General features: G+C 42.1%; 2 protein-coding genes across 4 annotated transcripts in view; one reads left to right on the top strand and one right to left on the bottom strand.

Moving 5' to 3' along the window:
• Nucleotides 1-8,306: 8,306 nt before the first annotated feature.
• On the bottom strand, nucleotides 8,307-23,287 carry dmtf1 (cyclin D binding myb-like transcription factor 1). The gene is made up of 17 exons (XM_039792032.1): nucleotides 23,202-23,287; nucleotides 21,528-21,643; nucleotides 17,805-17,900; nucleotides 16,542-16,627; nucleotides 15,608-15,719; nucleotides 15,140-15,216; nucleotides 13,774-13,931; nucleotides 13,650-13,682; nucleotides 13,439-13,548; nucleotides 12,702-12,930; nucleotides 11,157-11,308; nucleotides 10,689-10,874; nucleotides 10,513-10,595; nucleotides 10,034-10,222; nucleotides 9,589-9,798; nucleotides 9,009-9,114; nucleotides 8,307-8,728 (listed from the first exon to the last, which is right to left on the bottom strand). Exons 2-17 carry the CDS (start codon nucleotides 21,634-21,636, stop codon nucleotides 8,694-8,696), a joined length of 1,971 nt encoding a protein of 656 aa, XP_039647966.1. The 5' UTR covers nucleotides 21,637-21,643; nucleotides 23,202-23,287; the 3' UTR covers nucleotides 8,307-8,693.
• Nucleotides 22,943-24,699, top strand: part of cwf19l1 (CWF19 like cell cycle control factor 1) — a 23,092-nt gene continuing 21,335 nt past the window's right edge. The window contains exon 1 of one of the 3 annotated variants that reach the window (XM_039792033.1): nucleotides 22,943-23,056. In XM_039792033.1, coding sequence (XP_039647967.1) covers nucleotides 23,016-23,056 — 41 coding nt within the window. In that variant the 5' untranslated portion in view covers nucleotides 22,943-23,015. Of the gene's footprint in view, nucleotides 23,057-23,891; nucleotides 24,025-24,699 lie in introns of those variants that run through there. The other 2 variants (XM_039792034.1, XM_039792035.1) reach the window with 2 other exon arrangements.

Below are 24,699 nucleotides of genomic sequence, written 5' to 3'. Positions count from 1 at the left end.
GGTCTGGGAACTCCCCATTGGCAGAGCTCAATCCGAGGGGCGGGATAAACGTTGTCTGTCAAATTCCCTCTGCACGTAATAGGATAGCGCTACAACCAGGCAGAGCAACGAAGAAGGGCTAGTTGATAGATTAAACTTTTGCCGTATCCGGTCGGCAAAACTCCGAACACATCTTCCTTCTTTAAGAATGACTTCAGTGCCGTTCTTTGTTCTTTTCTCAAAGAAAAGCTGAACTCCAAGTCTTCCAGAAGACCGCTGTTCTCCAGCAGCAGCAGCCATCTTCTTTGTTTTCAAGTAGCAGGGAATTCACGCGGAACCGTCGCAACTCTGCCATCATTATGTTAAGCCCGCCCACCGACTCTGTACACGATGTGATTGGCCTGACTAGAGTTTGTTTTTTTCAGCTCGCAAGCTAAACGGAGAGCTGCTAGACGACCCTGGCTGTAAATTACATTTGCTGCCGCTAGGGTGGGTCTACATTTCTAGGCTAGGTCAATCTACGTGGACAGCAACTAACAGTTACAAGCTGATACCATATTAAATGTGGGCAAAAAATGTGTATGCAATACGTGAATTAATACGTTTTTACCATAAACCCAACATTTACTTCTGTCCACGTTGTGTAACATAATGTTCGCCCACTTAGTCTGGATCAACGGAAGTACATTTCCAGGATAATTGCCTGACATCACACGCCGCATGCCCCTCAGCTTCCGCTCTCTGTGTGTGTGTGTGTGTGTGTGTGTGTGTGTGTGTGTGTGTGTGTGTGTGTGTGTGTGTGTGTGTGTGTGTGTGTGTGTGTGTGTGTGTGTGTGTGTGTGTGTGTGTGTGCTGCCATTTTCAATCTCCATTCACTTCGGGAAACAACAACAAACTTCAAGCTAGCAAGCTACACACTGAAAATGGTTCTTTCAGGGAATTATGGTAAAGATTTACAAAGACTATGTTTACTGCATTTCCTCTCTAACTTGGGACCGATTGGTGGGATTGCTTCGGACGAAGTACACACAGCGATGCACTCAAGCATCTCACGTTACCGTATTGTGTGAACAGTAACCTTCATTTCATATTGTTTTTTTTGCGGGGTGCAAATGTTCCACCAAAACAAGTTCCTTCCCGAGACTATTTTGCGTCTGGAGCTTAGTGCCACCCAAGACTGAGATTGAGTTTTTTTTAACATTAATATGAGTTCCCCCAGCCTGCCTATGGTCCCCCAGTGGCTAGACATGGTGATAGGTGTAAACCGAGCCCTGGGTATCCTGCTCTGCATTTGAGAAAATGAAAGCTCAGATGGGCCAATCAGGAATCTTCTCCTTATGAGGTCATAAGGAGCAAGGTTACCTCCCCTTTCTCTGTTTTGCCCGCACAGAGAATTTGGCCCACCCATGAGAGAGAGACATCATGCCTCCAATCCCAGAATGCATCTGTGGTGTAGCCAGACCTTACTCCACAGCACTGTGGAGATAGGGCTGGCAATGCGAGACTAGTCCACTTACCGAGTTGTTTTTCAAATTGAGGAGGGCATTCACATGAATTTTCCGAGTACGGGAACAAATGTTACGGTTATTCCAACAGCACATGAATGCAGCATTAGATCACGATTATCCCCCAAATAGAAGATTGAGACAGAGAGTTATTAAATCCATTAATATAAGCGTGTTTCATGTTGTATAAATACTTTTTGGCCTATTAATCTCAGAATGTTTCTTTGACATTATGCTTATATGTAGCCGAAAAGGATAGGAAACCACCGGTTTAAACCACCTGATGACTGGGAATCAAACCTGTGACCGCCATCTGTGAGGTGAGACAGCTGAACCCTCAGCTCATACTGTATCTGTACACAGTATGTATTTATATCCCGTATATGTACACAGATGTGTATCAGGTTCAGAGCAGCTCCGATGACTAAACAGCAGGTGCGATGCTAGTTTTAACACCGAGGTCGGTGAACTCGTCCCGCGGCCTTCTGCACTTTTTTCTCCTCATTCAAACTTTTTTTTTTTTTTTTTGCCAAATATCTTCTACTCTTTTTCTACTTTTGTACCGTTTGATATTAAATGTCGCTTCATAACAAAATCCTCTGTGCCATGTTGTAACTGTCATGACTGCAGGCTTCAGTCACACCTGAAACACCAGACCTCATGCTGTACATGTTTTTTTTTTTTATTCTTTTACATGTTTTATTACACTGTAAACCACCACAGTGTCAGTGATCCACTTCCTGAATCCTAGTGGACCTGAAGTAAACTGTCAGTAAACTGGTTCTCAAAGTTAACGTTACATTAAAATTAAAAAAAAAAAACTGAAAGATTGCAATGCATCGGTTGTGTTGATGATCCGCTCTTAACTTAAATTTGATTATTTTTAAATCCTGGTTTGGCTGTTGTGTGCTTGGTCTCTGGTCTGTATGAGAAGTTATGTATGACAACAATAAAAAAAAAAAATACTTGATAAGTACGAGATATTTAATTGTTAAATAAGTCAAACACTAAATCGAAATCATGCTTTTTCTTTAAATGTATAAGTATGAGACACTGGGTCAGATTGTCAGTCATAATAAGGAGATAATAAAGATTGTATGGGACTTTTTTGACATAGTAATTAAACATCATGGTGAAAAATAATGTATACTTTATTAATCCCACAAGGGGAAATTACAATGTTTTTCACTCTGTTTTACACACAGGGCTGAATTACACACACATGCTCAGTACCTGTACATGCACTAATGGAGAGATGTCAGAGTGAGGGGGCTGCCCATAGACAGGCGGTGCACCGAGCAGTTGGGGGTTCGGTGCCTTGCTCAAGAGCACCTTGGCAGTGCCCAGGAGGTGAACTGCCACCTCTCCAGTTACCAGCCCACCACCATACTTTGGTCCGTATGGGGACTTGAACCAGCAACCCTCCGGTTCCCAACCCAACTCCCTACTAAAAGTCCTGCCAAGTTTACAGGTTTCTCCTTAAGTAAGAGCTAAATCAAAAGTTATTTTAAAGGTCCCATGTCAAAATGTCACTTTATGAGGTTTTTTAACATTAATATGAGTTCCCCCAGCCTGCCTATGGTCCCCCAGTGGCTAGAAATGGTGATAGGTGTAAACCGAGCCCTGGGTATCCTGCTCTGCCTTTGAGAAAATGAAAGCTCAGATGGGCCGATGATGTCATCAACAACTTCAGATACAGTATTAGGGGACCACTAAGGCCTATATGAAAGATACTTCAGATACAGTATTAGGGGACCACTAAGGTCTATATAAAAGCGACTTCAGATACAGTATTAGGGGACCACTAAGGTCTATATAAAAGAGACTTCAGATACAGTATTAGGGGACCACTAAGGTCTATATAAAAGAGACTTCAGATACAGTATTAGGGGACCACTAAGGTCTATATAAAAGAGACTTCAGATACAGTATTAGGGGACCACTAAGGCCTATATAAAAGAGACTTCAGATACATTATTAGGGGACCACTAAGGTCTATATAAAAGAGACTTCAGATACAGTATTAGGGGACCACTAAGGCCTATATAAAAGAGACTTCAGATACAGTATTAGGGGACCACTAAGGTCTATATAAAAGAGACTTCAGATACAGTATTAGGGGACCACTAAGGTCTATATGAAAGAGACTTCAGATACAGTATTAGGGGACCACTAAGGTCTATATAAAAGAGACTTCAGATACAGTATTAGGGGACCACTTAGGCCTATATAAAAGAGACTTCAGATACAGTATTAGGGGACCACTAAGGCCTATATAAAAGAGACTTCAGATACAGTATTAGGGGACCACTAAGGTCTATAAGTGAGAGACACTTCAGATACAGTATTAGGGGACCACTTAGGCCTATATAAAAGAGACTTCAGATAAAGTATTAGGGGACCACTAAGGTCTATATAAAAGAGACTTCAGATAAAGTATTAGGGGACCACTAAGGTCTATATAAAAGAGACTTCAGATACAGTATTAGGGGACCACTAAGGCCTATATAAAAGAGACTTCAGATACAGTATTAGGGGACCACTAAGGTCTATATGAAAGAGACTTCAGATACAGTATTAGGGGACCACTTAGGCCTATATAAAAGAGACTTCAGATACAGTATTAGGGGACCACTTAGGCCTATATAAAAGAGACTTCAGATACAGTATTAGGGGACCACTAAGGCCTATATAAAAGAGACTTCAGATACAGTATTAGGGGACCACTAAGGTCTATATGAAAGAGACTTCAGATACAGTATTAGGGGACCACTTAGGCCTATATAAAAGAGACTTCAGATACAGTATTAGGGGACCACTAAGGTCTATATAAAAGAGACTTCAGATACAGTATTAGGGGACCACTAAGGTCTATATAAAAGAGACTTCAGATACAGTATTAGGGGACCACTAAGGTCTATATAAAAGCATCCAAAGAGCACCATGTCAAGGGACCTTTAAGAAATGTAATCTGTAAAGTAACGAAAGCTGTCAGATAAATGCAGTGGAGTTAAAACTACAATATTTCCCTCTGAGATGTAGTTGATAAGAAGTAGAAAGTGGTATAACATAAATATAGAAGTAGCTCAGAATTGCACTTAAGAACAGTACAATATACCACAGAGATAGTGCTCATAGGATCACAATGCAACAGCTTTACATCTTCATGAGCAGCCTCATTGTCCTCTGAAATAAAACCACAAACGCCCAGTCCCACTGAGAGACCAAAGAGCTCCAGTGGATTGATCAGGTGTCCCTTTTTATTATCCGTGCATTAGAAGAAGTGGCGTCTGGATGTTCGGCAGCAGAAAGCTGTGTTTAACCGCCAAACGGCAGTGATAGGTCAGGCAGCCTGAGGCGAGGACACCCAGCATCCACGGAGTGGGATTCCCAGAGGAGCCTCCTGTTTATCATTCAGAGGAGATGTGCTCACACAGCAAACTGCTGACAGCTTCAGCACAACACTGGACTCCATCTCCCAGCTGGCCATACTGGCTGGTGGGAATGATTTCAGCTGATAAAACTGATTTAGTTTATTTTTCTACAGAATCTTCCTCCTGACGTGGACAAACATGAAGATATTTCACCATAACCTCTTTGTGCAGTTTGGTAAGTATTACATTTATTTCAGTTTTTATTTTTACTGCATGTTTTGACTTTAAGTTATGCGTATTAAACGCACAGCACAAACTGCTATTTACAATTAACTGTATTTAAATTTGATAAATTAACGTTATGTTACATAGGCTACATATCTGATATTTCTGCTTATCAGCCAGTTAATAACACATTCAGTAGAGGTAAATATATGACAACACTGCCTCTCTGTGGTCTTCATGAAGAACTGCATCAGATTCAACATAAAGTGTTCTGGATCGATAAAGTGGCGGTTAGGACAAATATCAGAGAAGCCGATCAAATGATTAATTAACAAGATGGAGGAATGTGTATTTTGAAAGGGACAAGTGCTCCCCCCCTAAGTTTAAAGTCTTAAGTTTAAAGTCAGAACTCAAATACATTTTTCACCAGTGGCCCTAATCCTCTTCTGTAATGTTGTGATCATGTATGAGAGAAAAAAATTATATATATGTGTCTCCAAATGTTCCATAAGGAAATTATTAACGTGTTTTTATCAGTGTCACAAAAGAAACATAACAACCTTACGTTCAATACACGTCTTTTTAAAATGAGTTCCCCAGGTATTTTATGTATTTCCTTTAGTTCATTTGTTTCATCTTTCTTAAAGATGAGCCTGTTCATTTGCTTTATTTTATAGCTTGTTTGTCGTCTAGTTTCCAGAGTAAGTGATTCCATAGTTACAAGAGAGAACGTTCAAAGAGAGAGGTGTCATATTAATATATTATTATATCTGTGTTCTGTGCAGGCTCGGCTCATTAAAACCCCTCAGCATGTGTACCATGATACAGATGACATTTTCACTTCCTGCTGGGAACGATTCTAATTATATTCAATCATATTCTGTCATTGAGGAGAGTGTAGCACACAGGGAAGTTATTAGGTTAGCTGTGAGAGTGTGTGTCATGGGCTCAATAGTCACACAAAAGGAGCAGAGAAAACTGAGAAAAAAAAAAAAGTCTGTAATAATCAACCAATCACAGACCAGAATCTGGTCATTTTTGGCATTCAAAAAAGACGTGAATGGTGGGGCACTGTGGCAATTAATGTTAAAATCACCCCACTCACTGTCTATGATACCAGGGGTTCTCAAGCTTTTTTCAATAATGTTCCCCCTTTGAACAGTTTTTTAAGCCATATACCCCCTAACCAGCATGAATAATTGTTGGTAGAAAAACACAAAAGTCTCTATAAAGAGGAACAATACAGCGATGTGAGCGATAGATTTACCAAACAACAGCCTAAACACAGTAGAAAGAAGGAAGGCAACACTAGGGCGACAAAAGTGCCAAAAAAAATCAAATAAGCGACAAACCTCGAAAAAAAAGTTACAAAAACTTTGAAAAAAAAGCAGAAAAATAACTTTGAAAAAAGTGACAAAAACTTTGAAAAAAGTGACAAAAAATTTGAAGAAAAAAAAGACAGTAGAAAAAAGTAAGGAAGAAAGGCAAGAATAGGTCAAAACAAACGACAAAACCTTCAAAAACAGCGACAAAAACGAACTAACTACAGCCTTGTAACTGAGAAACATTTAGCAAAAAATGTCACGTACTCCCTGCAGTCCTCCAAAGTCTCCCTAGGGGGACACGTACCCCCATTTGAGAAACACTGGTCTGAATGGTCTATATCCACGACGTTCCACTTCCGGGATTGCTCCGGTGCCACAGGGAATTCCGCCAGATGTCCGTTTCCTTCCGTGGGCCTTGGGCTCAGGGGTCCTGACTCACAAACTGTCCAGAAAAACTTAGAACGACTACAAACAACACAAAATGACTTCAGAGATGCAAAACGACCTCAAAGAAATGCTAAATGACTGAAAATAGACTAAAACGGACAAAAAAACTACACCTACCGACTGCAAACAACCCCAAATTACGACAAAGACACACAAAACGACTAAAAGTAGACACAAAATCACCATGAAAAGATGCTAAATGATGAAAAGTAGATGCCAAAACACAACAAAAAAATGCTAAACTAAAATTAGATTCATCACATCACATCACATAGATGCAAAATAACTACAAAATGACACAAATCAGCCACAAAATGTGCAAGGTGCAAAATGACTAAAAATAGACCTAAAATGACAACAAAGAAGAGACAAAACGACTACAAACTACCTAAAGTGACTAAAAAAAAAAATCTAAATGACAAAAAAATAGATGAAAAGTAGACTGAGTTGGGTCGGCCTCTAGCTCACCCAGTAAGAGCGTGCGCCCCATGTAGGCTGAGTCCTTTGCAGCAGCGCGGGTTCGAATAAAGGGAAAAGCCCCAAAAAAGAATCTAAAAAAAGAAAAGTAGACTGAGTTTGACGTCTTGTTCCTATGTAGGGTTAGGGGCCTCGTACAAGTCAGTGCCCGTGACCCCCACCGCCCCTAGACAAATAAATCTGATTACAATAAACTTTCTCTAGTCCAGACAAAAGAAATACGCCTCGGGCGCCTGGGTAGCTCACCTGGTAGAGCGGGCGCCCACACGCAGAGGCTTCAGTCCTCGACGCAGCGGTTCAGGGTTCGGGTCCGACCTGCGGCCATTTGCTGCATGTCTCCCCCCCCTCCCCCCATTTCCTATCTACAGCTGTCCCATAGCCTGACAAGCCAGACCCACGTCAAGATGTTGGGTCTGGGAACTCACCATTGGCAGGGCTCAATCCGAGGGGCGGGATAAACGGTTGTCTTTCAAATTCCCTCTGCACGCAATAGGATAGCGCTACAACCAGGCAGAGCAACGAAGAAGGGCTAGTTGATAGATTAAACTTTTGCCGTTTCCGGTCGGCAAAACTCCGAACACATCTTTCTTCTTTAAGAATGACTTCAGTGCCGTTCTTTGTTCTTTTCTCAAAGAAAAGCTGAACTCCAAGTCTTCCAGAAGACCGCTGTTCCCAGGAGCAGCCATAAGCCCCGCCCACCGACTCTATACACGATGTGATTGGCCCGGCCAGAGTTTGGTTTTTCCAGCTCGCAAGCTAGCGGAGAGTTGCTAGACGACCCTGGCTGGAAATTACATTTGCTGCCGCTAGGGTGCGTCTAGATTTCTAGGCTACCTGTCCCATCTATTAAAGGCTAAAATGCCCAAAATCTCTTTAAAAAAAAAAAAGAAATAAAAAAAAAAGAAAAATGAAATGAGCCTCCGTACCACCACACAACCTCATCGTCATTTAAATGAAAGTGAAAAAAAACTAAAACAAATTGAAATAGTTTATTTTCATAACCACATGATTTCTCGTCATGTTATTTTACAATTATATACACATATAAACATGTAGTTTATTAAAGTTCATAGTCCCATCCTTCAGAGTCTCTTTGGCACTGCAGGACTGTCTGTCGGTGTCCTTCACATTTCATCCAGGGGTGTCAGTATGAAGCCTAAACACGTTCACTTTCATTTACAACACTGTACGTAAGTCTTCTTTAGACGTGTTCACAGTCCAGCACACTCAGCAGACAGGCGCTGGCTTTTTTTTTTTTGTGTGTGTGTCCTGGAAGCAGCTTCACCAGGGTCAAGAGACAGGAAGCAGCCTCCTCCTCTCGTCCGTCTTTTAAGCGCCGCCCGCCATGGCGGACGTCCAGCTTAGTCGGAGCCTTCCTGGTTCTCCAGGATCGGATCTGAGGGCGTGGACAGAGGACGACGTGAAGTCGGCAGATTTGCATTGTGAGTTGTTTTTCTGATTTATGTAGAAAATATGCACGGTATCGATGAATATTAGGGATTAAAGACTCTTTAAATAAAAGAAAAATAGCTAAACATATATTCCTCAAACTAAGGTATTGGAAAAAAAAGTATTGTTTTGGTATTGTGTGTGTCTGTGTGTGTGTCTGTGTGTGTGTGTGTGTGTGTGTGTCTGTGTGTGTGTCTGTGTGTGTGTGTGCGCGCGCATGCGCGTACCTGTCAGCGTGCTGCTGATGTTGGGAGGAGACACAATCAGCACGGTGCTGCCAGAGGTTATCCCAGAATGCACCACTGGACCCTCAACAGACGGTGAACTCAGCTCCTGGCACACACAGTTATTAGTCATTATAAACTCACTGTCCACTTTATTAGGTACACCTGCACAACGTGAATTCTACTTTTACAAAGCGTGCGCTTTCTCAGTTTCTGTTGACACGCTGTTGTGGTGTGTGGCTGCGGTGTACTAAACATTATATTGATAGGACTCTGATATTTTGGCCACCCCATTTACGTTCAATTTAATTCAGTTTCATTTAATTCACTTTACACTTTACAGATAGAGTAGGTCTGGGGGAGAGACAAATATACATAAATACAAAATACATGAGGTGGGAAGAATATTAATATAAGTGTCAACACAAACTGAAAATGTTGTTTTTATTTAACTATTAGTCATCTGAGGTAAATCTGTATGTTATTATTATGCTTTTAATTTGAAAAGCGTGTATAGTGCAGCTATATTACGATGTAACATGTAAATAAATACTCCATACGACGTTATTCTAAAAACAAAAACCTTGTCAGTGAAGTCATCTGTGATTGGCTCCTGAGTTTCCGTGCCAACGCTCTCAGACTCCTCCAGGAGACTCGTGGCTTCCAGGCGGTCGTCCGGGCTCCGCCCTTCTGTCTCCACAACCAGCTGTGATTGGCTAAGAGGGTCTGAGGAGGCGGGGTCAGAGGTGACCGTCTGGATGATGACGCCGTCGCCGGAGCAGAGGCCGTCCGTCTGAGGAGGGAAAACAACGAAACACACACAACACACACACACACACACACACACACACACACACACACACACACACACACACACACACACACACACACACACACACACACACACACACACACACACACACACACACACACACACACAAACACACACACGAATGAAGTGTGTTGGACCAATCAAACAGACTGAAAACATCCCACAAACATTTTATCACGATCTGTCTGAAACTGACCGACAGGCTGTGAAGGATGATGTGCTCATGTGATGAGGGTGAGGAGCCTGTCGTCAGGGTAACCGTGCTGTTATTGGCTAAGCTGAGCGGAAGGCCCTGACTGGTGGAGAGGCTGAGCGGCAGGCCCTGATTGGACGTTGTCTGGAGGTAGTAGGTCCCAGGGGTGCCGGTGGGCTGCAGGTGGAAGGACTGCAAAGAAAACAGAGCAGTGAAGAAAATGAGGCTTCAGAAACTTCTAGAAATGCAACTACAGTCAGGTTTTCATCCAAATGTGGAACAAATTGTAACCAAATTTTCAGAAAATTAGTAAAGAAAATGCGCGTTTCCATCCACTACCGCTATGTGAATATTCAGAGTCGGTTCGTCGAGTTAAGCAGTAGGTGGTGCTGCATAGCTCAGACGAACAGCAGATTTAAACGTACTGTATATTCACACACTGTTATTGTTTTGGCAATGAAAAGCTCATATGTTGTGCTTACAGGAAGGATCTCGAAGGTCTGCAGGGCTCCCGTGTTCAGAGTGATGGTTTCACTCTCGCTGGCTGCTGCTGAAGAGTCCGAAGCTTCCAGAGAAACGCAATGGGTCAGTCACATATAAAAGTCTGTATCATCAGCGTAGAATGATTAACTCGACACAGTAATACACTCCGTCTCACCCAGGTGTGTGATCTGCAGCGGGATCTGTAAGGGAATCTGCAGCGCCGCCACGGAGCTGGGGGCCGGGCTGCCGCCGCTCTCCTCCAATCGGGCGAGTCGGATCTGAAGTGCAGAGGAGGAGGGACTCCCTGGTCCGGATGCGGTCTGCGAGGACGCCATGAGCTCCTGGAGACCCTTCAGGAGGACTGAGGACGGACACACACACACACACACACACACAGGTTTGAGTGTCAATAGCTTTTGGTGATTTTATAATAATAATAATAATAATTCCACTGCAGTGAGACAGCATAAAAAGACAATCACACTCCTAAGAAATAATCAGCATAAAAGACTGTTAAAAATATAAAATTATCCATAAGGTAAATTTAATCCAGTCAAATAATTATAAAACATAAAATCCGCTGTAACAAAGAGCTGTAAGATTATTAGTTTCAAATTTAAATAATTTGAATATGTGTGTGTACCGTTGAAAGGGATCTCCTTGTGATTGGTCACTTGTCTCTTGATGCTCCACCACTTAGAGCGCAGCCACTGCGGCGACCGGACGCTGCTCCACCCGCCTGCAAGATCCTCCCACTTGATTTCATTCTCATCCTCCACCTCCATCTCCGATATCCTGAAACACATCAGTCAACTTTTTTATTTATGTACTTTATAATAATTATAATATCTTACTCCTGGCTTCCTCCCCTGTCGTTGCCTCTCCTTGTTGCCTCTCGTTTCAACTTGTTTTCCTCTCCTTGTTTCCTCTCTTCTTGTCTCCTCTCTTGTTTTCTCTCGTTTCAATTCCTTGTTTCCTCCTCTCCTCACCTCTCGTTTGAACTCGTTTTCTCTCCTTGTTTCCTCTTTTCTGGCCTCCTCTCCTCTCGTTTCCTCTCATTGTTTCATCTTGGTTTCCTCTCCTCACTTGTTTCCTCACTTTTCTCTCGTTTCCTCTTCTTGTTTCAACTCCTTATTTCCTCCTCTACTTTGTTTCCTCTCCTCTCTTGTTTCCTCTAGTGTTAATTTCGTCTGACGAGACTAAATATGTTCGTCAACAACCTTTTTTTCCATGCCTAAGACGAGACGATGACGAGACTGCGCCAATGTCCAAAAACGCTGACTAAGACTAAATTAACATGCATTTTGCATAAAATAAAAACTAAGATAAAATCTCTCTTCATTTTCGTCTACAATCGTCTCTACTTTTCCATCATGAGATAGAATATTCAGCTGTTACCAGGGTTGGGTACCGAGACCCGGTGCTAATACGGCACCGACCGGTGCCTTAACGACCGTTATCTACCGGACCGAATCGCAACGTGGATTCCGGTGCCACTTAAATGCCTGCACTTCTCTCTGATGCTCCTAAACAGATGTTAGAGGCAACCGAAATATCGCCGCATGTCACGGTAGTTAACACTACACCTGTCAGCAGCTAACGTTAGCCTATGGTTAGCTAGCAGCTGGAGTAAACACGGTTAAAATGCCGACAGCTAAACGGTGTAAAGTTTGTCTGGATTCCAACAGGTGGACGTACAACAGTCAGCCTTGTCTGAAAAACAGACGGTGCGTTCACTTGAGACTCGCCTCGCCAGCCTCGTGCTGCATTCAAAGTTATTGTAAAATACCCTTTTCCCATCCAGTGGTTGTTTTTGTCGGTTAACAGGAATTTACTGGTGAGATAAGGAAGAGGCTCGATATTTGGTCGCATTTTACGTACAATGATATTGACAAAATAAATCTGAATGTGTCATAACTATTTGACTAAAATGGTTATCAGAAATAATCTCAGAATTAATTACTAAAACTAGACTAAAATGACGAGACTTTTAGTCGACTAAAACTTGACTAACAAAAGATATGTGAATGACTAAATATGACTAAAACTAACAAGGACATTTGGCCCAAGACTAAGACTAAGACTAAATAAAAAATAGGTGACAAAATTAACACTAGTTTCCTCTCTTGTTTCCTCTCCTCTCCTTGTTTCCTCTCCTCTCGTTTCCTCGCACACACACACTCCGTACCTGCGGATGAGGTTGATGTCGTCCTCCTTCATCCACTCTGTCCCTCCGCTGTGTTTCCAGTTCAGGTAGTTCAACCATTTGGACCGACACTGTTTCTCTGAGCGCGTGCGAACCTGATCGGCGACCGTCGCCCAGGAGACGCCGCCTGTGACCGCCGACCCCGGCGACGCACCGGCCATCTCGTACACGACCTCAGCGAGACGTCGCTCCTCCTCCTCGCTCCATTTACCTTTTAAAAAAAAAAAAAAAGGCAACAAATATTTTATATGAAAAATATAGTTAGAATAAAAGACCAAACACCATGGAGGAAGCATTCAGATCCTTTACTTAACCCTTGTGTTGTCTTCCCGTCGACCTGCAACTTTTAGTTTTTCTGGGTCAAAATTTAAAACTAAAATTGGTCGACACCTTTTCTCACTTTTCCCGATGTTATTGTCACTTTTTCCGATGTTTTTTGCGCTTTTTGTTCTTTTTTTACTACTTTTTAAAATCTTTTTTTAGACATTTTGTCCATTTTTTCAATGTTCTTGTATAATTTTGTTTTCAAAATGCTATAAAATTTTATAAAACACTCAAATTCAATGAAAGTAGTGAACTGACCATTTATTTTACGATTTTGACAAATCAAATCAAATTTGACCCCAAGGACAACAGGAGGGTTAAGTAGAAGTACTAATAAAACGCTGTAAAAACACAAGTGTACACAAGTGTGTACTTAAGTACACACAGCTCTGTACCTGTGTTGCAGGTGTCCTTCATCAGTCGGCAGCGGTCTTTGACAGAAGAGGCGCTGCGACCCAGAGCTGCCCCGATAGTCGACCAGTCGTTCCCGTGTTTCTCCCTCAGCCTGAAACAACACGCCAGATATAAAAAATATATAAACAATATTTTTGTGTTTGGTAATAAAAAAACTTAGATGGAAGTTGAAGACACAAAGGTTTTACTCACGCTTTTAGCTTATCTATCTCATCAGGAGTATACCTTAGAGAGATCAAAAACAAACGAATATTCAAACTGAGAAAAAAACTAAGTTTCGACATGTTTTCCGCCATCTTTTCCCTCGCAAACTCACTTCCCGACGTGGTTGCGGTTGTCGTACATTCGTAGAACTCGTCTGTAGACGGCGAACAGCGGCCTGTTTAAGCCCAACGCGACGGAGCGGTAGAAATCCTTCCTCTCCTCTTTGGACATCTCAAAGATGATCTCTGCTGGGTCCTCAATGCCTCGGCCCTGAAAAACACACACACACACACACACACAAAAGATGCTAATACGTACAGGACAGAAATAATGCTGCATTCTCATGGTGTCGGAGTAATTGGTAATCGGTTCATGTGAACACACGTTTCCACATTATGACTTAAAGGACAATTTTCATGCTAATCGAATGTGATCAGTTCTAGGGCTAACTGCTAATTAGCTTGTAACGCTAGTGTTGGGGCACTGGTAAAAATGACGAATGCCGTGCAACCACTAACCTTGCTCAAGCACGTTGTTTGTCGTTCGACTGGTCATGACTGTTTTCCCGAGATGATGCCTGCCTGTATATGTGAACAGTACGGTCTTTCTAAACTATGTTTTTAATAAACTGTCTGTACACTTTCAAAGTTCTCAATGCTTGGGTTTACATGTAGGGACCCTCATTATGCTACCGTGGAAGTGTGGTGCTATGTTGAGCCTTGTTAGTGGTGTAGAAATAGAGATTTCTTTTTACTTCCACGTGCCCCGTCGACTAGCGTTACAAGCTAATTAGCGGTTTGCGCTAAAACTGGTCACATTCGAATAGCATGAAAACATATCCCAGAGAACGGTCGACTCGGTACACATGTGGTATTAACCCCTAGGTTCATTTTGCGCCGGATTTCTCCTTTAAAGCTCATGAACACACCAAAGATGGAAGAACGACTTCCCAGCTCAGGAAATGGGACCATCAAGGAGGAAATGAATGCACCACCATAGAGACAGAAATAAAGTCCTCCTCCTCACCCACAAAGCCCTCCATAACCAGGCTCGTTCCTACCTCACAGACCTGCTCCTCCGCCACAATTCCACCCCACCCCCCCCCAACCCACTCGTAACCTTCGCTCCTCTGACGCAAACCTCCTCTCCCCACCACTCAGGACCGAGCACCGTACCTGGGGTGACGGAGCTTTCACCACCGCAGCCCCCTCCCTCTGGAACTCCCTACCCATACACATCCGTGACTGTACTGACCTGGACACATCCAAAACACTCATCAAAACACACCTCTTCAGATTAGCTTTCCACATACAATAGTCTTACATTTCTCACCTGATAGTTACTGGTTTTATTGCTTATCTGTTTTTAATGTGCTATATGTGCTGGTTTTACTGTAAAGTGTCTTTGAGTACCATACACTATACGCTATATAAATAAAATGTATTATTATTATTAAATAAAGACAGAAAGTAACGTACTTTTACATATTGATCGATGTTGCTCATCAGAAGGTCGATCTCCTCTTTAGACCACATGCCCTGTTTCCACTTGTGACCTAAAGTGGAAGAAATGTTGAATAGAACACTCTACAGGGATGCATTAAAATCAATTTAGAAAGTTAAGAAATCGTGATGAAACTGGCGACTGTGTTTTTTCATAAAAAACATAACGAGCATAGTTCAAAAACCATCAAAAGAAACCACGTTTGGGTTCCCTGATGAGACTGATGTTTGCATCTTTACTGCAACGAACTTTCCGGCCTCATTTTTGACTGGAGTTATGTTTTACTGTCCGCAGGCCTTCCCTTCAGTCTCCACGAGGCCCCGACAACCTCCATCGTGAGACGGAGCGGCCTGTAGGTATGGGAGTAAGTGAGAAACGATGCCCGGGGTGTGTGTGTGTGTGTGTGTGTGTGTGTGTGTGTGTGTGTGTGTGTGTGTGTGTACCTTTGTTAGCCAGCGTGTCTTTGTCTTCTTTCGTAGTGAACCAGGCCTGACTGACAGGTGACACCTCTGTCTTCTGATCTGGCGAGAGAGAGTCCTCATCCTCCTGCAGAATCTACACACACACACACACACACACACACACACACACACACACACACACACACACACACACACACACACACACACACACACACACACACACACACACACAGTGGTCAGTTTATACGTTTTGTGTATAATTTTAAGAGCTTTCTAAAATGTATTTTGGCGTTCCATTGATGACGTCATCGATGTGCGCGGCGCGATCTTGCCTCAGTCTGTGCGGAGAGTGCAAGAGTTGGAAAACTGTAATGGCATTGTTAAAAATGTGGTTGGTTAACAGTTAAAATGTGTTTAGTGCTGTCGAAACGCTATTGTTATTAAAAGGACTGTCGATAGGAATATTTTGTAATGTGGGCGAGTATTTTAGTAGGCTAGCTAAAACCTTGAACTAGCTTGACTGCGTGGAGCTCCTGTGTAGGGTTGGGTACCGAAACCCGGTTCCAGTACGGGAATCAAACCGGATTAGAACGCAAATTTCGGTTCCACTTAATGTGTTACTCACTACGGCGTAAATTCACACGCAATCGCAAAGTAATGTAAGTCAAGGGAGGCCAAACGGCGTTGATAAACACGCTAAAGAGCGAGTATGCGTCTTGATAACACGCCAATAATGGCGTACGAATTGGCGTGTCGTACACACGCCACTTACTGAGATCAGTCTGGCCTGGAAGTGTCTGTTGGACAGACCGGCTACAAATGCATGAAAAAGGTAATTGGCGAAACAAATTGGCTAATTAGGTCTTGTTCATATAGGATGCAAAAAAAAAAGGAAAAAAAAAGAAGAGGTGGAAGCAGAAGAAGAAGCAGAATAAAGAAGGAGTTTTATCTGCACCTGAATCTGAGCGACCCCTTCCTCAGAGAGATCCCCGTCGGCCGTGGCCGTCATCGTCACCTCGAAGCCTTCATCGCTCTCCGACACTGCGGAGAAAGAGAGAAAATGTTACAAGGTAGAATATCAACAAAAGGCCCTATTCTGTTGTTTGTCTGTGTTCTTTATCATTTTGAAGAAACTTATAGGTGGCTTAATCCCTACAGGGGTTATGGTTTATGGATTTGACTGGTCCTTACTTCTCCAGAGGTGAAGTTTAAGGGCTTGTTTTAAATCAGAATCAACTTTATTGTTATTGTAACAAAATGAAAAGTGCTACTCTACAGTATAGTGCAAACATAAAAACACGCATTGACTAAGACCTTTTACTTTTTATTTCTTCCACTTAAGTTCCACCTTAAATTTGACAGTGAGCAACTGCAACCTAACAGTATTCTGATTCTGATAATCAAAGAGCAAAGAAAATAAATAAGTAAATAATCAACATGGCATCATGACTTTGCGTAAACATACACGCCACTTGGCTTTAGGAAAGTTATCTGTACGCATTTTGAGCTATCCGCATGTATGTCTACGCCGTATACAGCATAGACATACACACCACGTGGCATCGCCACGTGGTGTGTTATCGCGAGAACTTGCCATGCTATTGCGAGAACAACGTCTCACGCATGTTAAAAAAAATAAAAAAAAATAAAAAAGTTGGGTTCAGTTAAAAGAATATTGGGAAAGGCTTTAGTAACACAAAAAAACGACAAAAAGAAGAAAAAAAACGACAAAAACACGACGGTGACCAACGTCACGCGCTTAGGAAAACAAACGGTTGGGTTTAGGAAAGAAACATCGGGGAAGGCATAAAAAAAAAAATCATCCTTTCATACTACTTGCTACGGCGATAATTCACACGTAATATAGCCAAACGGTGTTGATAAACACGCTAAAAAGCGATTATGCGTCTTGATAACACGCCAAAATGGCTGAAATAATATGAAAATCATTTACTCCTACTGCATATTGTGGGGGTGTGCAGCAGCTTAAGTGGATGACAGACAGTGCTTAGTGTTTTTTTTTTTCTTATTTAATGTGCAAACTGCTTATGGGATAAAACTGTCCCTGAATCTGAAGGTGTGTGCGCTTTGGCCGACCTATACTGCCTCCCAGAGGGCAACAGTTCAAAGAGGTGACGGCCGGGGTGGGTGGGGTCGAGAGTTAATCGAGATGTCGGGGGTTCGACCTCACGTCAGCGATACAAAGTGTGCGACTCACTCGGTAAGGTGACCACAGAGAACCGAGGCGCGTCCGAGTCCTCCTGTTCTTCTGTAGAGAGGCGCAGTTTCTTCTGAAGGGGCTCCGAGTCATCATCTACACACACACGCACACACGCACATCATATGTTCTTTACACACATGCACATGCTTGTTTACATAAAGCTAGGCAGAGTATTTCATTATCGATTCATCCGTCAACTATTTTTCCCGATTAATCCATTGTTTAGTTTATAAAATGTCATAGAAAAATGAAAACTTAGAGAGTCCAACCTGACGTATAAAATGTCTTGTTCTGTCCGACCAACAGTCCAGAAACCAAAAAGATATTAGGGCTGGGACGATATGCTTGTCCCGATTTGATTCTTTCACGATACACAGGTTTTCATTTATTGCAATTCGATGGTATTGAGTATTGCGATTTTCTTTTCCTTCTTTAACAAAAAAAAAGTTTAATAATACACTTCCAGAGACAAAATATATTGAGACTAGGGCTGTGCTCAATTGAAGAAATTCTTAGTGGACTAACACTCATTCAATTGTATCGACTAATCGAGTAGTTGATTTAATCGACAGATCTGTAAATCGGAGTTTCTCCGCAAAGAGTCATGCAAAAGCACCACTTTAATTCTTGTGTTTACCAGAGATGTGCTCGTACGGTTCTTGGAAATAAGTCATTCAGCATGAAAAAAGCATCAAACATGACTAATGGACTAAAGAAATCTAAGTTGACTAAGACCAAAACCACCGATTAGTCGACTAATCGACTTAGAGGGAGCAGCCCTAAATGAGACATTTCTAAAACACAAATTGTTTTCTGGACAGAATGCACATCACATGTCAATCTGACATTAATTTCATTTGTCAAAAAAAGAAAATAACATGCATTTCTGCATTTCCTGCTTTCGGTATGTTTCGCTGGAAACGGATATGATGTAGTCGCGGTCGGCGGTACCGTGTAAACAGAAAATATTTAGGTGAATCATTGGTTTACATTTTTCTTTTTTTTGATTTGAGAGAAAAGAATCGAGTTTTTTTTAGATAGTTGCAAAAAAAATTGCAATACATATGATTTTCGATTTCTTTTTTTTCCCTACACCTAAAATCTATTCAGTTTATGATCACATAATTTTAAAATTGAGAAGTTGGTCGCTTTTTTCACTTGAAAAATGACTTCAAACAATTAATCGATGATCAAAATAGTTGCAGATTAATTTTCTAATCGCGGCAGCTCTACATAAAACACTTCATCAACCGTGTTTAATCAGTATCTGATTCAGATTAATGAAGGTTGGATGCTAGATGGACTTTGCTTTGTTAAAGTTCTCATTATGCTCATTTTCAGGTTCATAATTGTATTTAGAGGTTATATCAGAATAGGTTTACATGGTTTAATTTTCAAAAAAAAAACATTTTTGTTGTACTGCACATTGCTGCAGCTCCTCTTTTCACCCTGTGTGTTGAGCTCTTGGTTTTAGCTGCCCTGACAGTACCTAAGTAAGGACTACTAGCCAGTCAGAAGCAGAGTATGAGGGCGTGCCCTGACCATACCTAGGTAAGGACTACTAGCCAGTCAGAAGCAGAGTATGAGGGCGTGCCCTGACAGCACCTAGGTAAGGACTACTAGCCAGTCAGAACCAGAGTATGAGGGCGTAACCTGACAGTACCTAGGTAAGGACTACTAGCCAGTCAGGAGCAGAGTATGAGGGCGTGCCCTGACAGTAGCTAGGTAAGGACTACTAGCCAGTCAGAACCACAGTTGTAGGGCGTAACCTGACAGTACCTAGGTAAGGACTACTAGCCAGTCAGGAGCAGAGTATGAGGGCGGGCCCTGACAGTAGCTAGGTAAGGACTACTAGCCAGTCAGAAGCAGAGTTTGAGGGCGGCCCTGACAGTACCTAGGTAAGGACTACTAGCCAGTCAGAAGCAGAGTATGAGGGCGGCCCCGACAGTACCTAGGTGGAGGACTACTAGCCAGTCAGAAGCAGAGTTTGAGGGCGGCCCTGACAGTACCTAGGTAAGGACTACTAGCCAGTCAGGAGCAGAGTATGAGGGCTGCCCCTGACAGTACCTAGGTAAGGACTACTAGCCAGTCAGAAGCAGAGTTTGAGGGCTGCCCTGACAGTAGCTAGGTAAGGACTACTAGCCAGTCAGAAGCAGAGTATGAGGGTGCCCCGACCATACCTAGGTAAGGACTACTAGCCAGTCAGAAGCAGAGTATGAGGGCGCCCTGACAGCACCTAGGTAAGGACTACTAGCCAGTCAGAACCAGAGTTATGAGGCGCAACCTGACAGTACCTAGGTAAGGACTACTAGCCAGTCAGGAGCAGAGTATGAAGGTGGCGCCCTGACAGTAGCTAGGTAAGGACTACTAGCCAGTCAGAAGCAGAGTATGAGGGCGTGCCCTGACCGTACCTGTGGTAAGGACTACTAGCCAGTCAGAAGCAGAGTTTGAGGGCTGCCCTGACAGTACCTAGGTAAGGACTACTAGCCAGTCAGAAGCAGAGTTTGAGGGCGGCCCTGACAGTACCTAGGTAAGGACTACTAGCCAGTCAGGAGCAGAGTATGAGGGCGTGCCCTGACAGTACCTAGGTAAGGACTACTAGCCAGTCAGAAGCAGAGAGGAGGGCTGCGCCTGACAGTACCTAGGTAAGGACTACTAGCAAGTCAGAGGCAGAGTTTGAGGGTGCCCTGACAGTACCTAGGTAAGGACTACTAGCCAGTCAGGAGCAGAGTATGAGGGCGGCCCTGACCATACCTAGGTATGGACTACTAGCCAGTCAGGAGCAGAGTATGAGGGCGCCTGACCATACCTAAGGGTAAGGACTACTAGCCAGTCAGAACCAGAGTATGAGGGCTAACCTGACAGTACCTAGGTAAGGACTACTAGCCAGTCAGGAGCAGAGTATGAGGGCATGCCCTGACAGTAGCTAGGTAAGGACTACTAGCCAGTCAGAAGCAGAGTTTGAGGGCGCCCTGACAGTACCTAGGTAAGGACTACTAGCCAGTCAGAAGCAGAGTATGAGGGGGCCCCTGACAGTACCTAGGTAAGGACTACTAGCCAGTCAGAAGCAGAGTTTGAGGGCTGCCCTGACAGTACCTAGGTAAGGACTACTAGCCAGTCAGGAGCAGAGTATGAGGGCGTGCCCTGACAGTACCTAGGTAAGGACTACTAGCCAGTCAGAAGCAGAGTATGAGGGCGTGCCCTGACAGTACCTAGGTAAGGACTACTAGCAAGTCAGAGGCAGAGTTTGAGGGCGTGCCCTAACAGTACCTAGGTAAGGACTACTAGCCAGTCAGAAGCAGAGTATGAGGGCGTGCCCTAACAGTACCTAGGTAAGGACTACTAGCCAGTCAGGAGCAGAGTATGAGGGCGTGCCCTGACAGTACCTAGGTAAGGACTACTAGCCAGTCAGAAGCAGAGTATGAGGGCGTGCCATGCTAGCAGCTAGGCGAGCATTATAACGTGTGTTACAAAGTGACCATGTCTGTCTCTGAAGTAAAGGCTGGACTACAATAGAGCTGTTTGGAGCAGTTGGTGAACAGTGTTTTCTGTTGGAGATGGTAAGTCCCTTTGGGGGGGACTTTGGGCTCTTTCACTTTGGAAGCCTATTAAATGCACAAAAAAGATATAACACAATAAAGGGAAAACGCCAAAAAGCATAACATGAGCACTTTAATAAGACTTTAATTAAGACCGAAAAGGAAATGTGTGTTCACCCACCGTTGGGAGGACAGTGCAGTATGATGCTTCCATCGCTGTCTTGAGTGAGCGTGACCGACTTGACGGTTTCTAACGCCGCAGCCTCCCCGTCCTCCGCTGCTGAACTCATGGTGCACCTGGAGATGGATAAAAACACACTGACTGCTGTTTCACGGCCACGGGTGGGTCTCCTAAAGACCAGGAAGGGAAGCACGTTTAGTTCTCTCCACTCATTCACTAAAACACTGACAGGAAGAAAGAAAAAGCAGAACTGACAAAAGGCAAAGATTGTATAGATAAACCTGACTTACAGTATTCATAACGCTGGGAAAATCTTAAGTTTTTATAACCCGTTTTATCACGTTCTTAATTACGGCTGCAACTAACAGTTGTTTTCATAATCAATTATTATTAATTTGATCAATAACTGATCATTTATAAGGTTTGTAAAAGGTTTTTACCAGGTCAAAATATTTACTTATGTACATTGAACAAATTGTACATTAGTTTGCTATACCAACTAGTTACAGAAATAGCCAAGACAAAGGCATTTTATGTAAGTGCTGTGTGCTTTAATTCCATTTTAGGAATACATATTAAGATTTTATTAATCTGAATTGTTTAAGCAAAAAGAAATGTGTAAAATGTTTGTATATATGCATGCTGAGAGAAGATATTAGATTATTTTAGTGTACTTGTAGGTAGCAGTACTTTGGATACTTGGATAATTGCTCTATGATAGTAGACAGAAGTATTTAACCCTGAAGAACAGCAGTATGAGACACCTAAAAGGAGTAAATTATTATCTAAAGGTCACTCTATAATGTTATGACAGTAATTCCAAAACGATAATTTATTTTTTATTTTTTGTTAATTCTCTTGCGTAAATATACACCAAACTCCCTTCACAAATGTACAAATGTAAAGCCAAATTGCATATCAGCAAAGGCATTCACTTCCCACATCAACACTTGTGACATATTACTCATCATAGATGGGATCGGTTAACTGCGGGTGAAAAGTGATCAATAAATAGGAAAGTTATTTCAGTAAAACTATATAGTTATCATACGCAGCACAGCCAGCACTGCCAGTAGATTTGGGCCATATATTTGTCAAAATGCGTTGTGCTTGTTGGACAGTTTGTACGCCAAATTGCAGACAGCATCACTGTTAAAAGCTCTTCCATGAAGTTCAAATCAGTAGGGTATGTACTGTATGTTTGTCAATCAGCCACTCTGTGTAGAATTAGCCTATTTTTAAATGGAGTTTGGCGTGAGGTCCCATGCATCGCTATTTAGAACACCGACGTAAACACAGGGATTTAGCGCAGATGGATGCGTGACTTTACGTGATGTAAGCTCCAAAACCATTTCTCATGCACACAATCATTTTAGTTGAGTACACAAAAGCAGTAATTCTAGTATGTTACATGATGTTCCCAGGAGACAGACAGTATCGGTGAAGCTCTGATGCTAACCGTTAGCATCCACCAAGCTACCCAGCTAAATGAAAGACGAAAAATCTCCGGCGCCATGTTCGTTGACAAGGTAAAAGCTTATGGCGTCTGTGCGGTTTGACCGCGTCCTGGCGCTTTATTCTCGTTTTTCTTCCACTTTCAGTGTCTCTGCACTGCCCCCCCCGGCTCCGACTACCAAACAGAAAGTGAATTTTACTTTTGATTTGGCTACTTACTTCCTGTTTTTGGTCCGGGGACTTGTGAGTTACCAGGATGAAGGTAAGTGCCAGGATGGAGGATCGCCCGTTCGAGGGCTGACGAGGTTGCCAAATATGAAGATTATCCGTAAACTCGAGGGTTGTACGTATTCTGTGTGTAAAAATAAATAAATAAAATAACAAAATGGAAAGAATTTATATATATATATATATATATATATATATATATATATATATATATATATATATATATATATATATATATAAACAACATGTAATAGACCAAACCATTAATCGATACAATAATTGGCAGATTGATCAATAATGAAAATAATCGTTAGTTGCAGCCCTAAAAAAATGGATCACATTTTTACAATTGATTATTACAATAAAGGGTACCAGCTACATAGACAAATATACAAATAAACAAAATAAAAGCATTAAAATAATTTTCTGTGAGAACAGAAAAGTGTGTAATTATTTGCGATTACATTTGCGTGAAAGAATCAAACCTGGCAACCACCTTCTGCGCTGTAAAATGTGTCCGGGTAACAACTTGAATTTTATTTATATTTTAGATTGACCGAAGTAATGTGAAATAGCTATCAACCAATCTACTGTGACATTAAATAAACATGACTGTTTTTTTATGTTCATGGTGCAACTACATTTCGTAGGTAAACGGCCGTGATTTGTTAAGACGGAAATGGTTCCGCTGTTATTTCGATCGGACCATTATTAGCGACGAACCAAACGTTCAAGTTGCAGAAATCCAAATCACATATTTTAAACGTTTGCAGCTAATATTTGGCCAAGACATGGGTGAACAACCAGTACGAGTGTAAGTTAAACTTTATTAATACCTAAAATGTGACTTTAATGGCGTTTCATCTCTTGAAATGTTTAATATGTGAGGTTTTCTTCGAATTGTATTTCAGCTTAACCATGATGTGACATGCTGTCTATTTTCAATGTCTAGTAAAACGTGTTATATAATACTTATATCATGATAATAATGCTTTTCTAAATATGCTGGACTGTTGAGGGTTTCTTATGTCTAATATAAAGCAGGTAAAATTGCGCCATGTTCTACCAGAATCCGATTATTTCGGTACAAAACGCGACGACCCCGGCCGAACCTCATTCAAAGTTTAGATCATTTAAGATCGCGTTACTCATCGGCACATCCATATACACCAGAAGATGAGATAAAGACGCATAATCGTTATCAACAGTGGGAACTGGAAAGGTCGGCATACATACACTTCACCAAAATACCTGAATAATAAGAGATTTTTTCATCTGACACCAACATAATGGGAGAGTTTCAACCTAGATCCGTTACAATCTTTTTAAATGTTACTGGTGTAAAGGGCACGTATTATCCATGTTGTGTCTGCAGAATTAAAATGTTGTCTTTAATATCTACCTGTACATTATTACCAACGAACAATACATAATAATAAATAAATAATAATAAAAAAAGTCTTATTTAGAGGGACATTCTAAAACTCTT

Source organism: Perca fluviatilis, chromosome 23 (genome assembly GCF_010015445.1).
Source record: "Perca fluviatilis chromosome 23, GENO_Pfluv_1.0, whole genome shotgun sequence".
In the NCBI taxonomy this organism is placed as follows: Eukaryota; Metazoa; Chordata; class Actinopteri; order Perciformes; family Percidae; genus Perca; species Perca fluviatilis.
This window is presented reverse-complemented; position numbering and strand designations above follow the sequence as displayed.